Source organism: Styela clava, chromosome 14 (assembly GCF_964204865.1).
Source record: "Styela clava chromosome 14, kaStyClav1.hap1.2, whole genome shotgun sequence".
NCBI classification, from domain to species: domain Eukaryota; kingdom Metazoa; phylum Chordata; class Ascidiacea; order Stolidobranchia; family Styelidae; genus Styela; species Styela clava.
Window position 1 is genome coordinate 15,722,236 of NC_135263.1, and position 14,625 is coordinate 15,736,860.

Consider the following 14,625-nt stretch of genomic DNA (forward strand, 5'->3'; position numbering starts at 1 on the left):
CACTGATATGTTAGCATTTTTCGTGCCTAGGCGGGTCACGAATAAAACGCGGTGGGTCACTTTGTGACCCGCGGGTCAGTGGTTCGCCATCCCTGCATAGTCTACTGCTGTCCTCTGGAACTTGCTACAATGTTGTGGTCCAGTCCTGTTAAGAGATGAGTGAAATATGCTACGTTGATGTTTTATTAAACACGAAATGGACCTATGGATCGTCTTGATAATAATATGTTGTTGTTAGAATTTTTTTTCTTGTTATTATGAAAAAATCGCCTTTTTTTCTAATTACTGGACCAATTGATTTGAAATTATCAGTGGTTAAATGTTGTTGAGGTTGCTATTACTTATATTTATTTCAAAACTTTCTGTGGGCTCTATTTGATTCGTTTTTTACTTTGAAATTGTGTGTGGTGACGTCATAAAAATTAAAAATTATTTGTAGCGTTCCAACGCCAGCGGATCTTGTGCTATGCGGAAGTCGAAGTTTTTTGACCGTACAGTACAACAGATTAAGTACGGTAAGGTATTGTAAATGGTAAGGTACGCTATTATAAAAGATATGATAATTAAATCATTTGATATTTTGATTCACGTTGAGGCTAGACGCATGGATCATCATTATCACAAACCCAAATAAGCCAGGACAGTTCAGTAAATATTAGGAACAGTTACTGAGTCTTAAATGTTGTTCAACCTAATAAAATCGCTTTGAAAAAACTGCGTGAGCCCTACAATTCGAATATTAGGTTCAAATATGAAACATATTCTGTTGGACTCCAAAATTACGAATATATATATCATTTTGTTCAGCGCTGAAGCAATTGATACATCCAGCATACCTCGTATATATAGAGCATGCAAATGCGTGATGACTAGTGTGATGTTAATGATTAAGATAATGACCAACATGATTGTGGTTTGACCGACATCAAAAGGTTTTTGCATGGTTTGGGATTGATTTCTCCTGTGTCCCAACCACATTCTCCTCTTTTTCAGGTCTTTCAAATAGCAGTTTAATGATAGTTAATTAATATTGATCAATATTTACACAAATCAACAACGTCTTCTCAAAAATGTAGGGTAGTCTTCTATTGATTCCTCATTTGCAATCATTGAATATTGTACTCGCAGATATATTTTTCGTTTTTCAGGACGTCATGGTGATCAATTTAAAAGCTAGCTAATTCAACATAAAAGGTGTATACATCAACAAAACTTGCAGACTGCATCATCCGTGGTGTATTTGAACTGACCGCAATGATCAACAATCTCAATAGAATTTGCTTGCCTATAATCCATGACTTTATAAACCTTACTCGAACCTTTAATAACCTATATATTCCAGTAACTAATTTTCCGACCTCTGTATCATACCGCCTTAATTAATTTTAATTATAATTACCGGTTATTTTATTGATTAATAGTATTTACATTAATTTGGACGTTAGTTTGGCTTCTATCTGGTGAGTGAAGCAGGTCTAGCCCACCTCTTCATGCATCTAACTTGGCAATTCTGATTGGGCAATTTGGCATTAGGTGACTCCAATTATAATCAGCTTGACGATATCTTATGAGAAATATTTTTCTATCCACAGTATATATAACTCGTTGAATAGTTCGGTATCCAATGCGGCAATCCTCATAAAATTATTTATTGGAGGGGGCAAAAGAATTTATTCATTTTTTTTAATTGTTTGTATATTTTTCTTTTTACGGAGTAATTGATTTTATGTATCGCTTTTTTCTCCCCGACCTTATCATGTCTTCATGATTGTATGTTTGTGTGTGTGTGTGCGTGCCTTAATTAGTTTTAATACTTATGGGTGATCGAACAGGTACTACTGCTTTTATCAATACCTTTCCACCAACCCGATTCTATCAGTTTTATTTATGTTATTTTTATCAATTATTTTATCGTCTATTGCTGATTATGGAGTCGAAATAAACTTATACTTATACACCAAGCAAAATCTTTCACTATGTTTTATGTCATACGCCTAGTATATGATTTACAGTACATACGAGAAAATTAAATTATTCTGTCTGTAGCCTACTCTTGTCATTATAGATTTGAAATCCCATGTTACAGTAATTTCATTCGTAAACAACGGAAATGGCGCATTATTAAATCTCACGGTACCGTGCAACCTTTAAATTTATCGAATAACATCATAATGACCTCAATTGTTATATTGTGCTGTCTTTAATATAAACGTTGCTATCAATTTTCTCTATGCAGCTGCCATACTATGTAATAACGCCCCATTAACCACTGTGCCAAGTGATTTGCAAATAAACCGTATTTGATCATGTTGAGTTTTGATCATCCGGCCCAGTAATCAAGTCTATTATCCGAATCCGGCCCACTCAGGAAAGTAATTGCCCACCCCTAATCTACTATTTTATATTCAGGGGGTTTAATTTTTCAAGGCTGTAACTTTTGTCAACCAGATAAGTAAAAGATAAGCATGGCTTCGAGCAGGGTTTCTCATCCGCTGGTAGCTGTTCATAGTTTTTTCCTCCTTGCTCATGTTTATACGGATGTCATACACTAATACTTTAAGCATATAAAAGATTGCCTACAGATAACCCGACGGGTATCGTGGTTCTCTATGTTGGTAATGTTACTGCGGGAATATAATAATATGCTAAAAGCAGTAGGGCAGTTTTCCAAACTCGGAAAGAGCAGTTAAGTTTTTTTCAACTGAAAATTATAATGAAGGTCCGAAATAAACAGGAACCTAATTTTGTTCGAGAACGCTTGGTTCAAAATCTGTCGATGATCAACATTGATGGCTGATGTCAATTTGGGTGAACGCTATTTGCGTTTCAAGAAACCCCTGACGACCAATAAAATTTTAAAAATGTTTCAAAAGTTACGTGGATCATAATTTAGTGCTTCATAGTGGCATTTATCTCTAGTTTTCCTCAGATTCGTGAATACAAATTTTTGGCGATTCGGTTTCCGGCCAACGAATATAATTCACGAACCATGACCAAATTGAATGAAGCCTTTCTACGAACAAAATTTTAGTTCCCAAAACTATGCGATGGCATAGAATACTTAGCCTTAATCTGGACATCCAATTGCGCCCAACTAGTCATTAATAGATCATTTCGAATTTTCTATATATTCAATGATAAAATCCTCGAACAGCACGCCCGTTCTCCAGTTGGGCAGCTCAATGATAATCCTTTGCACCAAAAACATCAAATCTGTGACAGACAATGAATGAAGAAGTTGTATTCGAAAGTAATCCGGATTAGAGAGCAGCACCGAGAAACGGCAATAAGAATAACACTGCGATTAACAATTCTAACTACTCGTGCAAAAATCAAAAATACTATAACAAGTAACAGCATGAACAGATATACTTAATACATTATATATAAATTTAACGTCTTTTGACACCAAGGTGCAATGACATGATAACCGACACATAACTATCAAATATTGAAGAAAAAATGAAAGCGTCCATTCAAAACAGAAAACAGTACATGATTTGATCCAATTGAAGATATTTACCGCGGTTGATAATGTACGGCGTGTAGTAACATGAGAGGCGAAGCACACGATTTGATCTAATTGAAGATATTACCACGGTTAATAATGTACAGAACACGACTAACTAAAACTGATGGACGATTTTCCTCCCGGAGGCTGAGCACAACGTACCCCAGACGTGTTAATCACAGGACCTAGATGTGGATTCAGATTTTTTACGTTCTTCACATCAGCAGCGGGGTCGCTTGTTTTCTTTCCTTCGTTTGCTTTAGCTCCGCTATTTTCCTTTGGGATCTGCTCTTGGTTAGGCTGATTATGGCCCAATATCCCTCCTGTGATCGGATCCGACCGCGATCCCTCTAAATACAAAAGATAATGATAAATATTAAAACTTAGAACCTAGTTACTCAAAACAATGATCATTTAAAAAGAGAATGATTTTTTTACCATTAAATATCCCACTCGTTAAAAGAGAAAGGAAAAGATGAACATCGTCCCATGTTATAGAAGAGACCACGGGACGACGGTAACCAAGAGTTTTCCGCGTGATCTTGACAATGGAAATTGAAAGCTTAACAATTTCAGACCATGTGTATATATATATGTATATACACAAAGTTGGTGAGTACCGCAAAGTCATCAAACAATTACATTTGCATATAACATAAAATGCAGTTTAAAAGAATAAATAATCTATAATGGGTTTAAATACGCTTAACAGTATTAATGCGAACTTCATAATATTTCAAACACCCCATCTTCCCTTCTTTGCCTCTGAGATTAAGTTATTACAACCCTTCCCAGTCATTTGGTGATGGCATTTCGAGAACATGTTGATCAACCACCGAACAAAAATAGAAGTATGTGACGATGGCAATTATAATCACAGGTGGCGGAATATTAACCGGACAATACACTGTTATATGTATACATACAAAACTCGCAGTAGCCTACTTACAGTTGATACATACAAACTAACAAAGCAAGGATAGCAACACCTCCACTAGCCGCTATCATTTTGGCCAGATCACGGAGCAAAACGTCCTGTCAAAATTTCACTTGCAGGCACGGTACGACACTATGAGACATACATAAAATCTTATATTTAATATATATTTATATCATGAATAATAATATAGGTATATATATATTGCACAGAATATCGCACAGATACGAGTTATTGCATATTGTTATAAGTTATAACACAATAGTAAATTTATATACAGTATATAGGAGATTCAGATCTGTATATTTTGACACGGGAAAACAATCCAGTGCTTTTAAGGCCTTGGTGAAGTTTCGCAACCCCCAAAAGTGGATCTTCCGCCAGCCGAATGCAATTTGTAGCACCGCATTCCAGTAACATTTTTCACTGGCCCCAGTCTAGGCTTATGCAATTCCACGCCATTTCCGGACTGGCAGAAAGCTGGTCGACGTCCTCTAACAATCTGCGGAATTTCAATTCCTTCTCCAGTAATTGGATTACGGCGAACTTTCGATATCGTTGCAGTTACTGAAAAAAATACGATCTGACGTTTCATGGACAACAAATAGTGGATTCAGATATATTCAGGCACAATTACCTTCCTCCGGTGGCTGAAAAATCGAAGATCGTAGGTGTCTGCCGAATTTTCGTCGAAATGAGGGTGAAACATCGGATTCGACATCAGTGTTCAATGAAAATATGGAGCTTGTCGATCTTCTCGAGTAAACTGTTTAGTATTGACAAATGTATCGATCAAGAGTTAATTCATAGGAATTTACAAAAAATGACTTCCAGACATCACAAAACAACATGACGTGCGGCAAACCAGAGAAACTACACACATCCTACCGCTCGCTCAGAGTTCCAGACGCAAAAACCAAATATGAACCAGTAGCTATAATCTGTTCCATTTCTCAAATGCATAGAGACATCTCTTTACAGCTCACTGCTACTGCCGTTACTATGTAATGCAGCCTCATACCTTGGGAGTATAAAATGTGTTAACAACATCTGACATCGTACAATAGCGACATTATTTTATTCCCAGATACTGTTTTCGTGACGGGCTATCTCGGATTCTATACTTCACTTTTGGACTCTTAAATTACTGTATTAACTCTTTTTTGAGATCTACTGTGAATCTGATTGTCGTATCAGGTATTTTATATATTTGTGTTCTTTTTGTTTTTGCTTATGTTTTTATATCGACCGTTTTTATAATAAACGAAATGAATAGAAATAATGTGAGCTTACGTTGGGAAAATGCCCAGAAAGCGTATTCGATGATTTCTCATAATCTTCTTATTTGGCTGTATCTGGGATTCTTATAATAGGAGATTCGTTGATATAGGAAGGATATAATATGCGAGATGCAAAATTATGGTCACGTCACCTCCACAGGATGAGTGTATGTTAATGTTTTATTCCCTATTTATGTGAATGAAAATCGCCACCCAAACCTTTAATTTCGGCAAGTTCTATTAGTCAATATTGATTCAGCCAAAATTACCAAGATCAAATGATTGAAAGCATGCTATCCTATTGGATAACATAATGAAGAAAGATAAAACTAAATAATTTTAGTCGGATTTCCAGAGGCTCGAGACAAATGAACTCCAATTTTGTAAATTAGAATATTCAAAAAAATTATCCCTAAAATCGAGAATAAATTATGCTGATTATAACGAGTTCTGAATGTATTCGAATAGCTCATTTATTCTGGACATGTGTAATCCCAGCAGGCACCGTTCCGGATATCAAAGTACCTCTTGTTATTCGATTCCAGCATAGCTTACATATTTAGTCAGACGATGATAAATCAAAAGCATTCTAAATCAGAGTTGAATGCCTCTAGTTTTCCGAGCGCAGACCTAATTATTTTTAATCATAAACGCTATGTTGTTGATGTTATTCCATTGCGAAAAAAACAGAATATAAATGCATAAATTGTACTTTTATATTGCATTCAACAAGGATAAAATATATCAAATAATTCTTATTTTGATGCACCAAATATGGGTTTATATAGCTCAAGTGTAGTTTCACACAGTGCTAATACTGTGAACATAATTGTTTAGTAAATAAATATATCATATTTTCTTAAAAATAAAGTATAAAATGTAGTTTCAATTTTTAAAATTATAATCTAGAGTTGAATTGATTGACGCGGAAGAAACTGCATCGCAAGTATCATTTATAACACTTTCTGGGCAATTTGGTATTGAATATTCAGCTGTATTTATCATATCATTAGCAATACTAGGAGATAAGGATTCATCATTCACAGTGCTTTCCGATTCATCATTGGGATAACAATTATTGGCACGCCAGGTGCTTTTGTGATCTGGGGAAAACACTGTTGATTTATAAGTATCATTGGAAACTGCACTATGCACTGATTTGCATGATGACATGTTATGATCGGAGGACCATAGAGGTGGGGTGTAACCTTGCTGCTCTTCTTTGAAAAGTGACGATTCTGACATCTTTTTCGAATTAGAACATTGTGCTCGACGTGGGCAGCCCACCAAACTGTAATCTGCCGTAGACCAAAGTTGTTGCGGCGGCTGAGCTATTTCACTGTAGCTTGACATAAATGACTGTGTATCGCTCATATTGTGGACTGACTTCTGTTTTGTAAGACAAACCATGCTACCATCTGCTGAGAATATGTCTCGCTCAAATCTTTCATCGCTAGCATTGTCTTGATCTTGAAATACATGTGATTGATAAGTGTCGCTAACTGGCCTTACTTCATTATTTATCACTTGGCCTTGTGCAAATACTGAGGATATCTCATTTCTGTGAAAAGGTCTGGATCTGTGGGGTTCCAGACCCCCTGAACTGCTAAATATCTTTGAACGATAGGTAGCACTCATAGGTCTTTTCTGACAATCATTTTTAATCTGAACAAAGTCATTGACTGGAAAGAGAGAAGACATCTCATTTCTATGTAGGGGTTTTGTCTTAACTCTCGGCATATCAGGAATATCCATCAATGTCGGTTTAAATGAAAACTGAGGGTAATGCTGTCGGCCAATCCTTTCCTTCTCCTTTTGTAAATTAAAAACTGATGATCTGAGATTTGCATTGGCCGGCTTATACCCTGAACAAAACAAACATTCATCAAAACTTTCTAACCACATAAATTATATGGACATAACACTTTCATTCTTATGCTCAAAATTAGTATATATTCATTAACTACACTGCCAAGCATGCTAACCACAATTACATTTAATCAAACCATGCAAAGAATCATACCATCTAAATTTATTTGCCCAAATTACGATTCAATTCAGACCTGTACGTGTTATAGTCTTCTCTCCTGGCCCTGGTTTGTTATCTGTAGCATGGTTCATTGTTGAAAATAAGTTGAGGGAAGATCCCTGTGGCATGTGAGTTGGCGCTGTAACTGGACGTCTAATAGGAGATTTTGCCTCCTCCGGAGAATTTGCATTAAACATTGGTATGTTGCTGATATTATTTTTCATAGCAGCTGAATAGCAAATTTAAAACAAAATGATTCAACAAATTTGATTCGTTATTTCTGTAATCTGCCAGCACTGGTTACATTTCAAAACATCAATAAATCAAAAAGTATGGCTTTGACTAAAATTTGAGTGTCATACAAAGAGTTTTTATGTAGAGTAATGAAACACACTAGATATTTGGAGTATTTGGAGCACACTGACAAGAAAAGAAACTGTACAGAACAGGGGACTAAAATTGACACAAAATCAAGGGTTTATTTTTTCACCATACTGAAAAAATACATTGCACAGCCTACATATAAAGAATAAAGTAAAAAATTGCATTTCAGGTGGAGGGAAGACCATTAAACCAGCACTGGTTATCAATCAGCAATATCTAAAAAATATTCTAACTGAAAAATCATACATCAAATTACTAACTAAACCTGACGTATGAATAGGTTTAAGTGACCTGATGTTACTCACTTCAGAAGATAAGGACTATGAGCACTGACACGTGTGGTAACCATGGCAATACAGAGAATACAAAAAGTCGGTAATACTAGCAATTACATTCTAATTCAACAACATTGTATTATTCCTTATTCTTATGAACCTTACCTATTGACGATGAGAGGATTTATTTGTAAATAATCCTAATAACTGATTTACATTAATTCACATTGCTGTTGCAAATTTCCTGGTTTATTCAATTAATATATGCACTTAACAGCGTGTACACCTAATAGATTTCTTCTTCTAGATTGAACCTACTTTTCAATAGTATTCTCATCTCAATTTCCCATAATACTTGATGCAATGTATAGTGAGTTACATGTAAAGGTTGAAAACCACAGATTGGTTCGCTAGTGATGCATGTTGTTGTTAACATTACTCTGACATTCTGACAACTTAATAAGAGTCAATGCATAGTGTGACATATACACTATTACATATACACCATCATCTCAATGAATACCATATGTATACAGAGATACCAACTTGACATGTATTTAATTTCATATCGAGTTGCAATGGTATTTCAAACAAAAGTAAAGATGAAAAATGCTAGACATAGTATGTACAAGTCGAGTAACTCTAAAAAAGTTTAAGATAAAACATATTTTCATTGGTTATGACTATGAGCTTCAACAGTTCAATAAAATTAGCGAGTACCGTATATTACATAAAATAGCATGAAGGATCAGTTCTGGCAGCACAGTGGATGAATTCGATTATTTGAGGTAACATACCAGGAATGACACATTTATGAGTGCATCAAAAACAGTGCTTCTCAGTTTATTCACTAAGCTTCGTTACTATCACATTGAATACGATTAATAGCCTATTCGAATATCATGAAAGCGAGAATATTCAGCGATATTCGAGGCTATGAGACAAATAGGCTAAATTTAATAAAAAAATTGAAAATATAGTTAGTTAATCAGAAATATTCAGTTATTGTGGACCAATATTTTCTGCCTATAAGAAGCAAGCAGATTATTCTATAGAAATTAATAATTCAAAGTTTGCTTCAATGTACCAGTCATAAACTTTAAACACTAAAACACAACACACAGTGCACAAACAAGAATAAAAATAAATCTTACCTTTTTTCTTCTCTTCACTTAAAGGTTCAGGCTCTTGAAACAGAGACGATTGGTGCGTTTTGCTTACTTTTTTCGCGTTTGTAGAGGTTTGGTTGTCATTGTTGTCTGTGCCGAATATATTACTAGACATACGATCTGAATGAAGGGTTTAAAATAATCTATCCCATGAAAATGACACTGCACCAACAAGTGTTAAAAAAACGCCATGCATCTTGTGATGTGCTCAAATTAAAAAAAAAATACCAAAAATATTTACCGGGACGGGTGGCAGATTTCGGCTTCTCAGGTTCTAGACCACTGCTGAATACAGAACTTTGATAAGTTGGTTTAGCGTTTGGACTTTTCTTAGTTGAACTGTTGTCAGTCTCTCCAAATATATTGCTCGATCCACCTCCAGGAGGTCGGAGAACTCTTGAAAAAAAAATATGCTGAAAATTACAACCAGCATCACAGTGTCATTTGCAATCATGTGTTGCCAATTTTGGGTAAGAGTTGGGTACAACATAGGCAGATGATATTATACTGGTATTTATTAAGCAGATACAACAGTATAAATGTCTTGATAAATAGACAGAATATTTCAGGCATAATAAGTGGCGGGGTTCAAAATTTTAAGAAATGTATCGAAGCCACTAACAACAAGTTTCTCGTTTTGAATAACTGTGGCAAACTAAAAGAAAACAGGGAAATAATGGGTTCGCTGATTATCACAACATTCCAACAACTGGTTCGCTGATTATCACGATTTCACAAAGTTTCGGAATAATAATTTGGATACATAATGAACAAATTTTGACAGACTACAAAATATAGGGTATGATCATGATTGCCAGTTTCAGTAATTTATGGAAAGACTGAAGTGGCATAGATGGGTAGAAAGGGATTATGTAGTGTTGGATTTTATTCATTGGTGACAATACTTTATACAAACTTTACCATTTATGCATTTTAGGCAGGCCAGGAATAGAGAATGTGCTAAAATTTTCTTGGAACTTTTTGCTCTTATACCTTTTCCCATGAATAATTCTTGTAAAATTTTCATTTGAGCGTTCATCTTATAGAAAATGTTTTATTTTTTTAATTTTCAAAAAATATCCCCGACCCTGTAAACCTCTTAATTTAGTGGTTCTGGCAACATGTTTGAAAATGAATCAATCATTATAAACAGCATATTTTAGTGATTTGTATGGCATTCATTTTAAGATCATTCGGAATAAAGGCAGAACCCCAGCAAATGGTGCTCTGTAACTTCTATCTGAAGTATGTCCCAGTTTTTTTTTCAACTCTATACGAAGATTTCTATTGGATACCAACATACAAAACAAAATCTAGTTATATGACTGTTATAACATGACAGTTGAATGAGAAAGCAAGAGTTTGGTAAACCATCCTGGTGAAATGTTACAGATGTTGTTTTTCAGTTTGAAAGATAAAAATACAAGTCAGCAAGTGTATGATTCCTAAACATTAACTTCAATAGGCTATTGACCATTTCTAAGCAAGTTTACGGAAGCATCGGGGATCAATAGTGTTTTGCTTTGTAATAAGAAAATCACACCATTTCAGAGAGTCAGACGATCAAGTCTATAAAATTTTTTTTAACTGTATGATAGAATTTTCACTTTACCCTCCACCTAATAAATACTAATCATACCACCTTTTTATAGCCAGACTAGATCTGCTAGATTGACAAGGTTTAACTTAAGAGCAAGGATTTTTAGTTAACTTTGTTATAATTTAACTTGAACTAGTCAACACAAAATGAACAATATTGGTATTGGCCATGAAATTATTTTAATCAGTAGCATTCAAATTTTATAGGTGATGGTAAGTTTGACTGTTATGGTACAGAAAATTTTATCATTGATAAATTGAGGGTATTGGAGATCAATAAAATCAGAAGCTAGCTATTACCAGTCCAAATAATCTGCTAACACATAATACATTATAAAAAATATTTTTTAATATAGAATAAGCCTATATACTATTTTAAATTACGCCATGTTCAACAAGAAAATTAAAGCAAATCATTCCATTAGATATGATGCTACGATACATAGTCCTGAGTGAAGACATATATTATTATATGATTTCTATTCTAGACTGTTATAAGATTCAATGAAGTCTGGAAGTGTGTTTTTGATACTTTGGTGAGGCACAAATAGCTAAAAATTAGAAATTTCAAAATTAAAACATCCTAAAAGTAGAATAATAATATCATATTCATAATATCAATACTACGACATCCATCTCAACTTACTGATTTACTAGATATTTTTATGTTCAAAACAGTAGGATTGGATTTTACATATTTATCCTGGGGGAGAGGATTCGAACCCACGAAGAGTACCGTAATCAGCGGTGCGGTGGCAAGTGTATTCCTAACACTTAGCACCATGAGCCTCAGGAATACCATACCTCTGTACTAGTGTATGTGTATTAAGCTACGATTTCTTTTAAACAGTTCAACTGTATGAATTTATTTTTTTGTTTTTCATCAAATAGTTCCAACGTTATATTAGTTTAGTATTCGGAAAAACTGGAGAAAAAATTAATACACACCTGGATGTTGGTCTAGCGATGTCGCCAAGAGAGCTCATTTTTCAAACAAAAGTGATGATCAGATTCTTATACTTCCAACGGGCACAAATAATAGTAACAGTCAAGGCGTTTCCTGGAATGATCGCACAAACTCCCGAAGAACCAACCGACCCGGCAATCTTCTCAAAATAATCCACCAATTCTTTACCGTACAATTCCGAAGACTAATAATGACGTAATAATAAGAAAAAAGAGCATTTGAGCCTACTACAGTTCATGCACGTGAAACCGGCTTAAAGGCGATTACGACAATTAACATTTCGAATCGCGAATTTAATCACTCTTAAATTATGTTTATATTTATTAATCCACAAGATGTGGAACTAATATAAAGAGTTACGTTTAGGCTTACCTTATAATTTTGTAAAGTAACCAAATAGGTCATATGAGAAATAGACTAAAATGTACGGACCATTCTTTAAAATCATGTCTGTTTTAAGTGGGAGTTGGGTTGGGCTTTTCAAAGTTCAATTCCACTTGACTAAAAATCCCCAGTCAGGTATAGATATCTTTAATCAGGCAATTGTTCCAGATGTAAATAGGCCTAGGCGCGACGGGAGAAAATCATTCAAGCTTACAAATGAGTTATGGAGACCGATTTTTTTAATTTTATGGAAAACTGAATTGTCCCGAATTGTCTATTCGACAGCAATACAAATAATAATAATAATATTCACGCTAAAGTATCTTTGTGAATTTGGGTATCGACATGTCTGTACCAGTGACTTATCTGGAATAATGTTTTTTAAACTTGATTGTATTACGACACAAATGCAGCTACGCATGATATATATTTACTGCCAATGAAGTGCAATGTTTCATAAAGATATTTGTTCAAATCTTTTCACCCGAAATATATATAGAGAAAATGCCGATGAAGGTGCTAAAAACTAGGTAGAGTTTGTTATAAAAATTGTGACAACAAAAAAGTGAGCCGTGGTACTGGATATTATTTGCCACATAAGTTGTTTCATTTCAGCCTTCCTGTCAAAAATAATATGCTTTCGTGTTTTTCGTGTCCGTTTCACCCCTCAGCGACACTGTCTCAGTTTTCCCATAATTGCTCGGGAAATATGCCATGAAAATGGAAGTGAACTAGAAAAAGATGTGATTGGGAGAAGAAAACATGAAAAATTTTTTTTTAAATGGTACAAAATGGAGAAAAACTCCTGACTGCAGCACATACATATTCTGTTCCAAGGGCGACTCTTCATCGACATGTTTCTCGAAATCTAAAGAAGACCCCGGGATCAAAGAGTCACTAGGACGAAAAGGATCTTGAGCGTCATATACTAGAATTTAAAAAAAAAACAGGCTTCCCACTAACCGTTAAAGACATTCGAAAGTTGGCTCATGAATTTGCAATCGAAAACAAAATTCCCAATAAATTTTCAGAATATAAAAATATGGCTGGGAAAGACTGGTGTAGTGGCTTTCAATTCGTTTATTACCCCAGAAGCTGCGGTCCATATAAAAATAAAACAAACAAATAAACATAAGCAAAAATAACACAATAGATACCTGATACGACAATCAGATTCACAGTAGATCTCAGAAAAGAGTTAATACAGCAGTGGCGGCGCGTCAATAGGGCCAACCGGGGCAATGCCCCGGTTGTTTTTTCGGTATAATAAAAAATATTCGAAAAATACCTCAATATCGGTTGCACAGACTGTCTACACTAGCCATATTCTCCCGACATGGTCCATTTTTGCTCGCAAAGCCTTCGCCGAACGTCGACGGGGCGACGCCGATTTTGCCCCGGTTGCTCATTGTATATCGTATTCTCTCTTTTATCTTCCACTCGACGCGTTTGTCTCGTTTGTTTTCTGTTTCTTTTACTAAATCATCGGGGCCGATCGGGGCTAGCCCCGAAATTATGACGACACAATGCCGACGTTTCTTACAACAACGTGTTGACATATTCACGCATTCCTTCTCGTTCGTTGGTTGCTTGAAGAGTTGATAGTTTCCTCGCCTTCGTTTTTGTCGCTTGTTTCGCTATTTGAATCAGTTAGAGACCTTTAGTCCATTTGCTTTCGATTTTCCACATTCCTTTTGAGCTCCTCACTTCTTTCCGGCTTCGCATTTCTTAGCCTTAGACCTCATAATGAGTAAGGTTGATGCACTACTTCGCACTCCGTTTTCGCACCTGCCGTTGGAACAAAAATTAGAGGTACAACGTCTTGGGCCTTATCAACCAAAAAATTGTTCACTGGAACAATCCCATGACGGAGGAAAGCGTCGGCGTACATTCTGCGCAGAAACTTGGTATAAAAAACACGAATGGTTGTGTTACAGCGAGGACAAAAATGCACTTTTTTGTTTTTATTGCCTACTTTTTGCTACCGCCCGTGACTCACGTTGGTGTAAATTTGGTTTTAGAGATCTTAAACATCTTTCCGAGCGTGCCAGGGATCATCAATCTTCTATGGAGCATCTGGACAATGCAGT

General features: G+C 35.3%; 1 protein-coding gene across 3 annotated transcripts; it reads right to left on the reverse strand.

Annotated features, from left to right (window-relative positions):
- Positions 1-3,216: 3,216 nt before the first annotated feature.
- On the reverse strand, positions 3,217-12,348 carry LOC120340743 (uncharacterized). Of its 3 annotated transcripts, XM_039409093.2 has the most exons (6): positions 12,133-12,341; positions 9,827-9,981; positions 9,571-9,705; positions 7,792-7,986; positions 5,086-5,214; positions 4,595-5,015 (listed from the first exon to the last, which is right to left on the reverse strand). In XM_039409093.2, the coding sequence occupies exons 1-6, from the start codon at positions 12,168-12,170 to the stop codon at positions 4,783-4,785; spliced, it is 885 nt and encodes a 294-aa protein (XP_039265027.2). In that variant the 5' UTR covers positions 12,171-12,341; the 3' UTR covers positions 4,595-4,782. The 3 variants fall into 3 exon arrangements, with proteins under 3 accessions (XP_039265028.2, XP_039265027.2, XP_039265026.2); XM_039409092.2 differs by lacking the exons at positions 4,595-5,015; positions 5,086-5,214 and adding an exon at positions 6,449-7,593 and having other exon boundaries at positions 12,133-12,348; XM_039409094.2 differs by lacking the exons at positions 4,595-5,015; positions 5,086-5,214; positions 7,792-7,986 and adding an exon at positions 3,217-3,861 and having other exon boundaries at positions 12,133-12,326.
- Between the last annotated feature and the right edge of the window lie 2,277 nt (positions 12,349-14,625).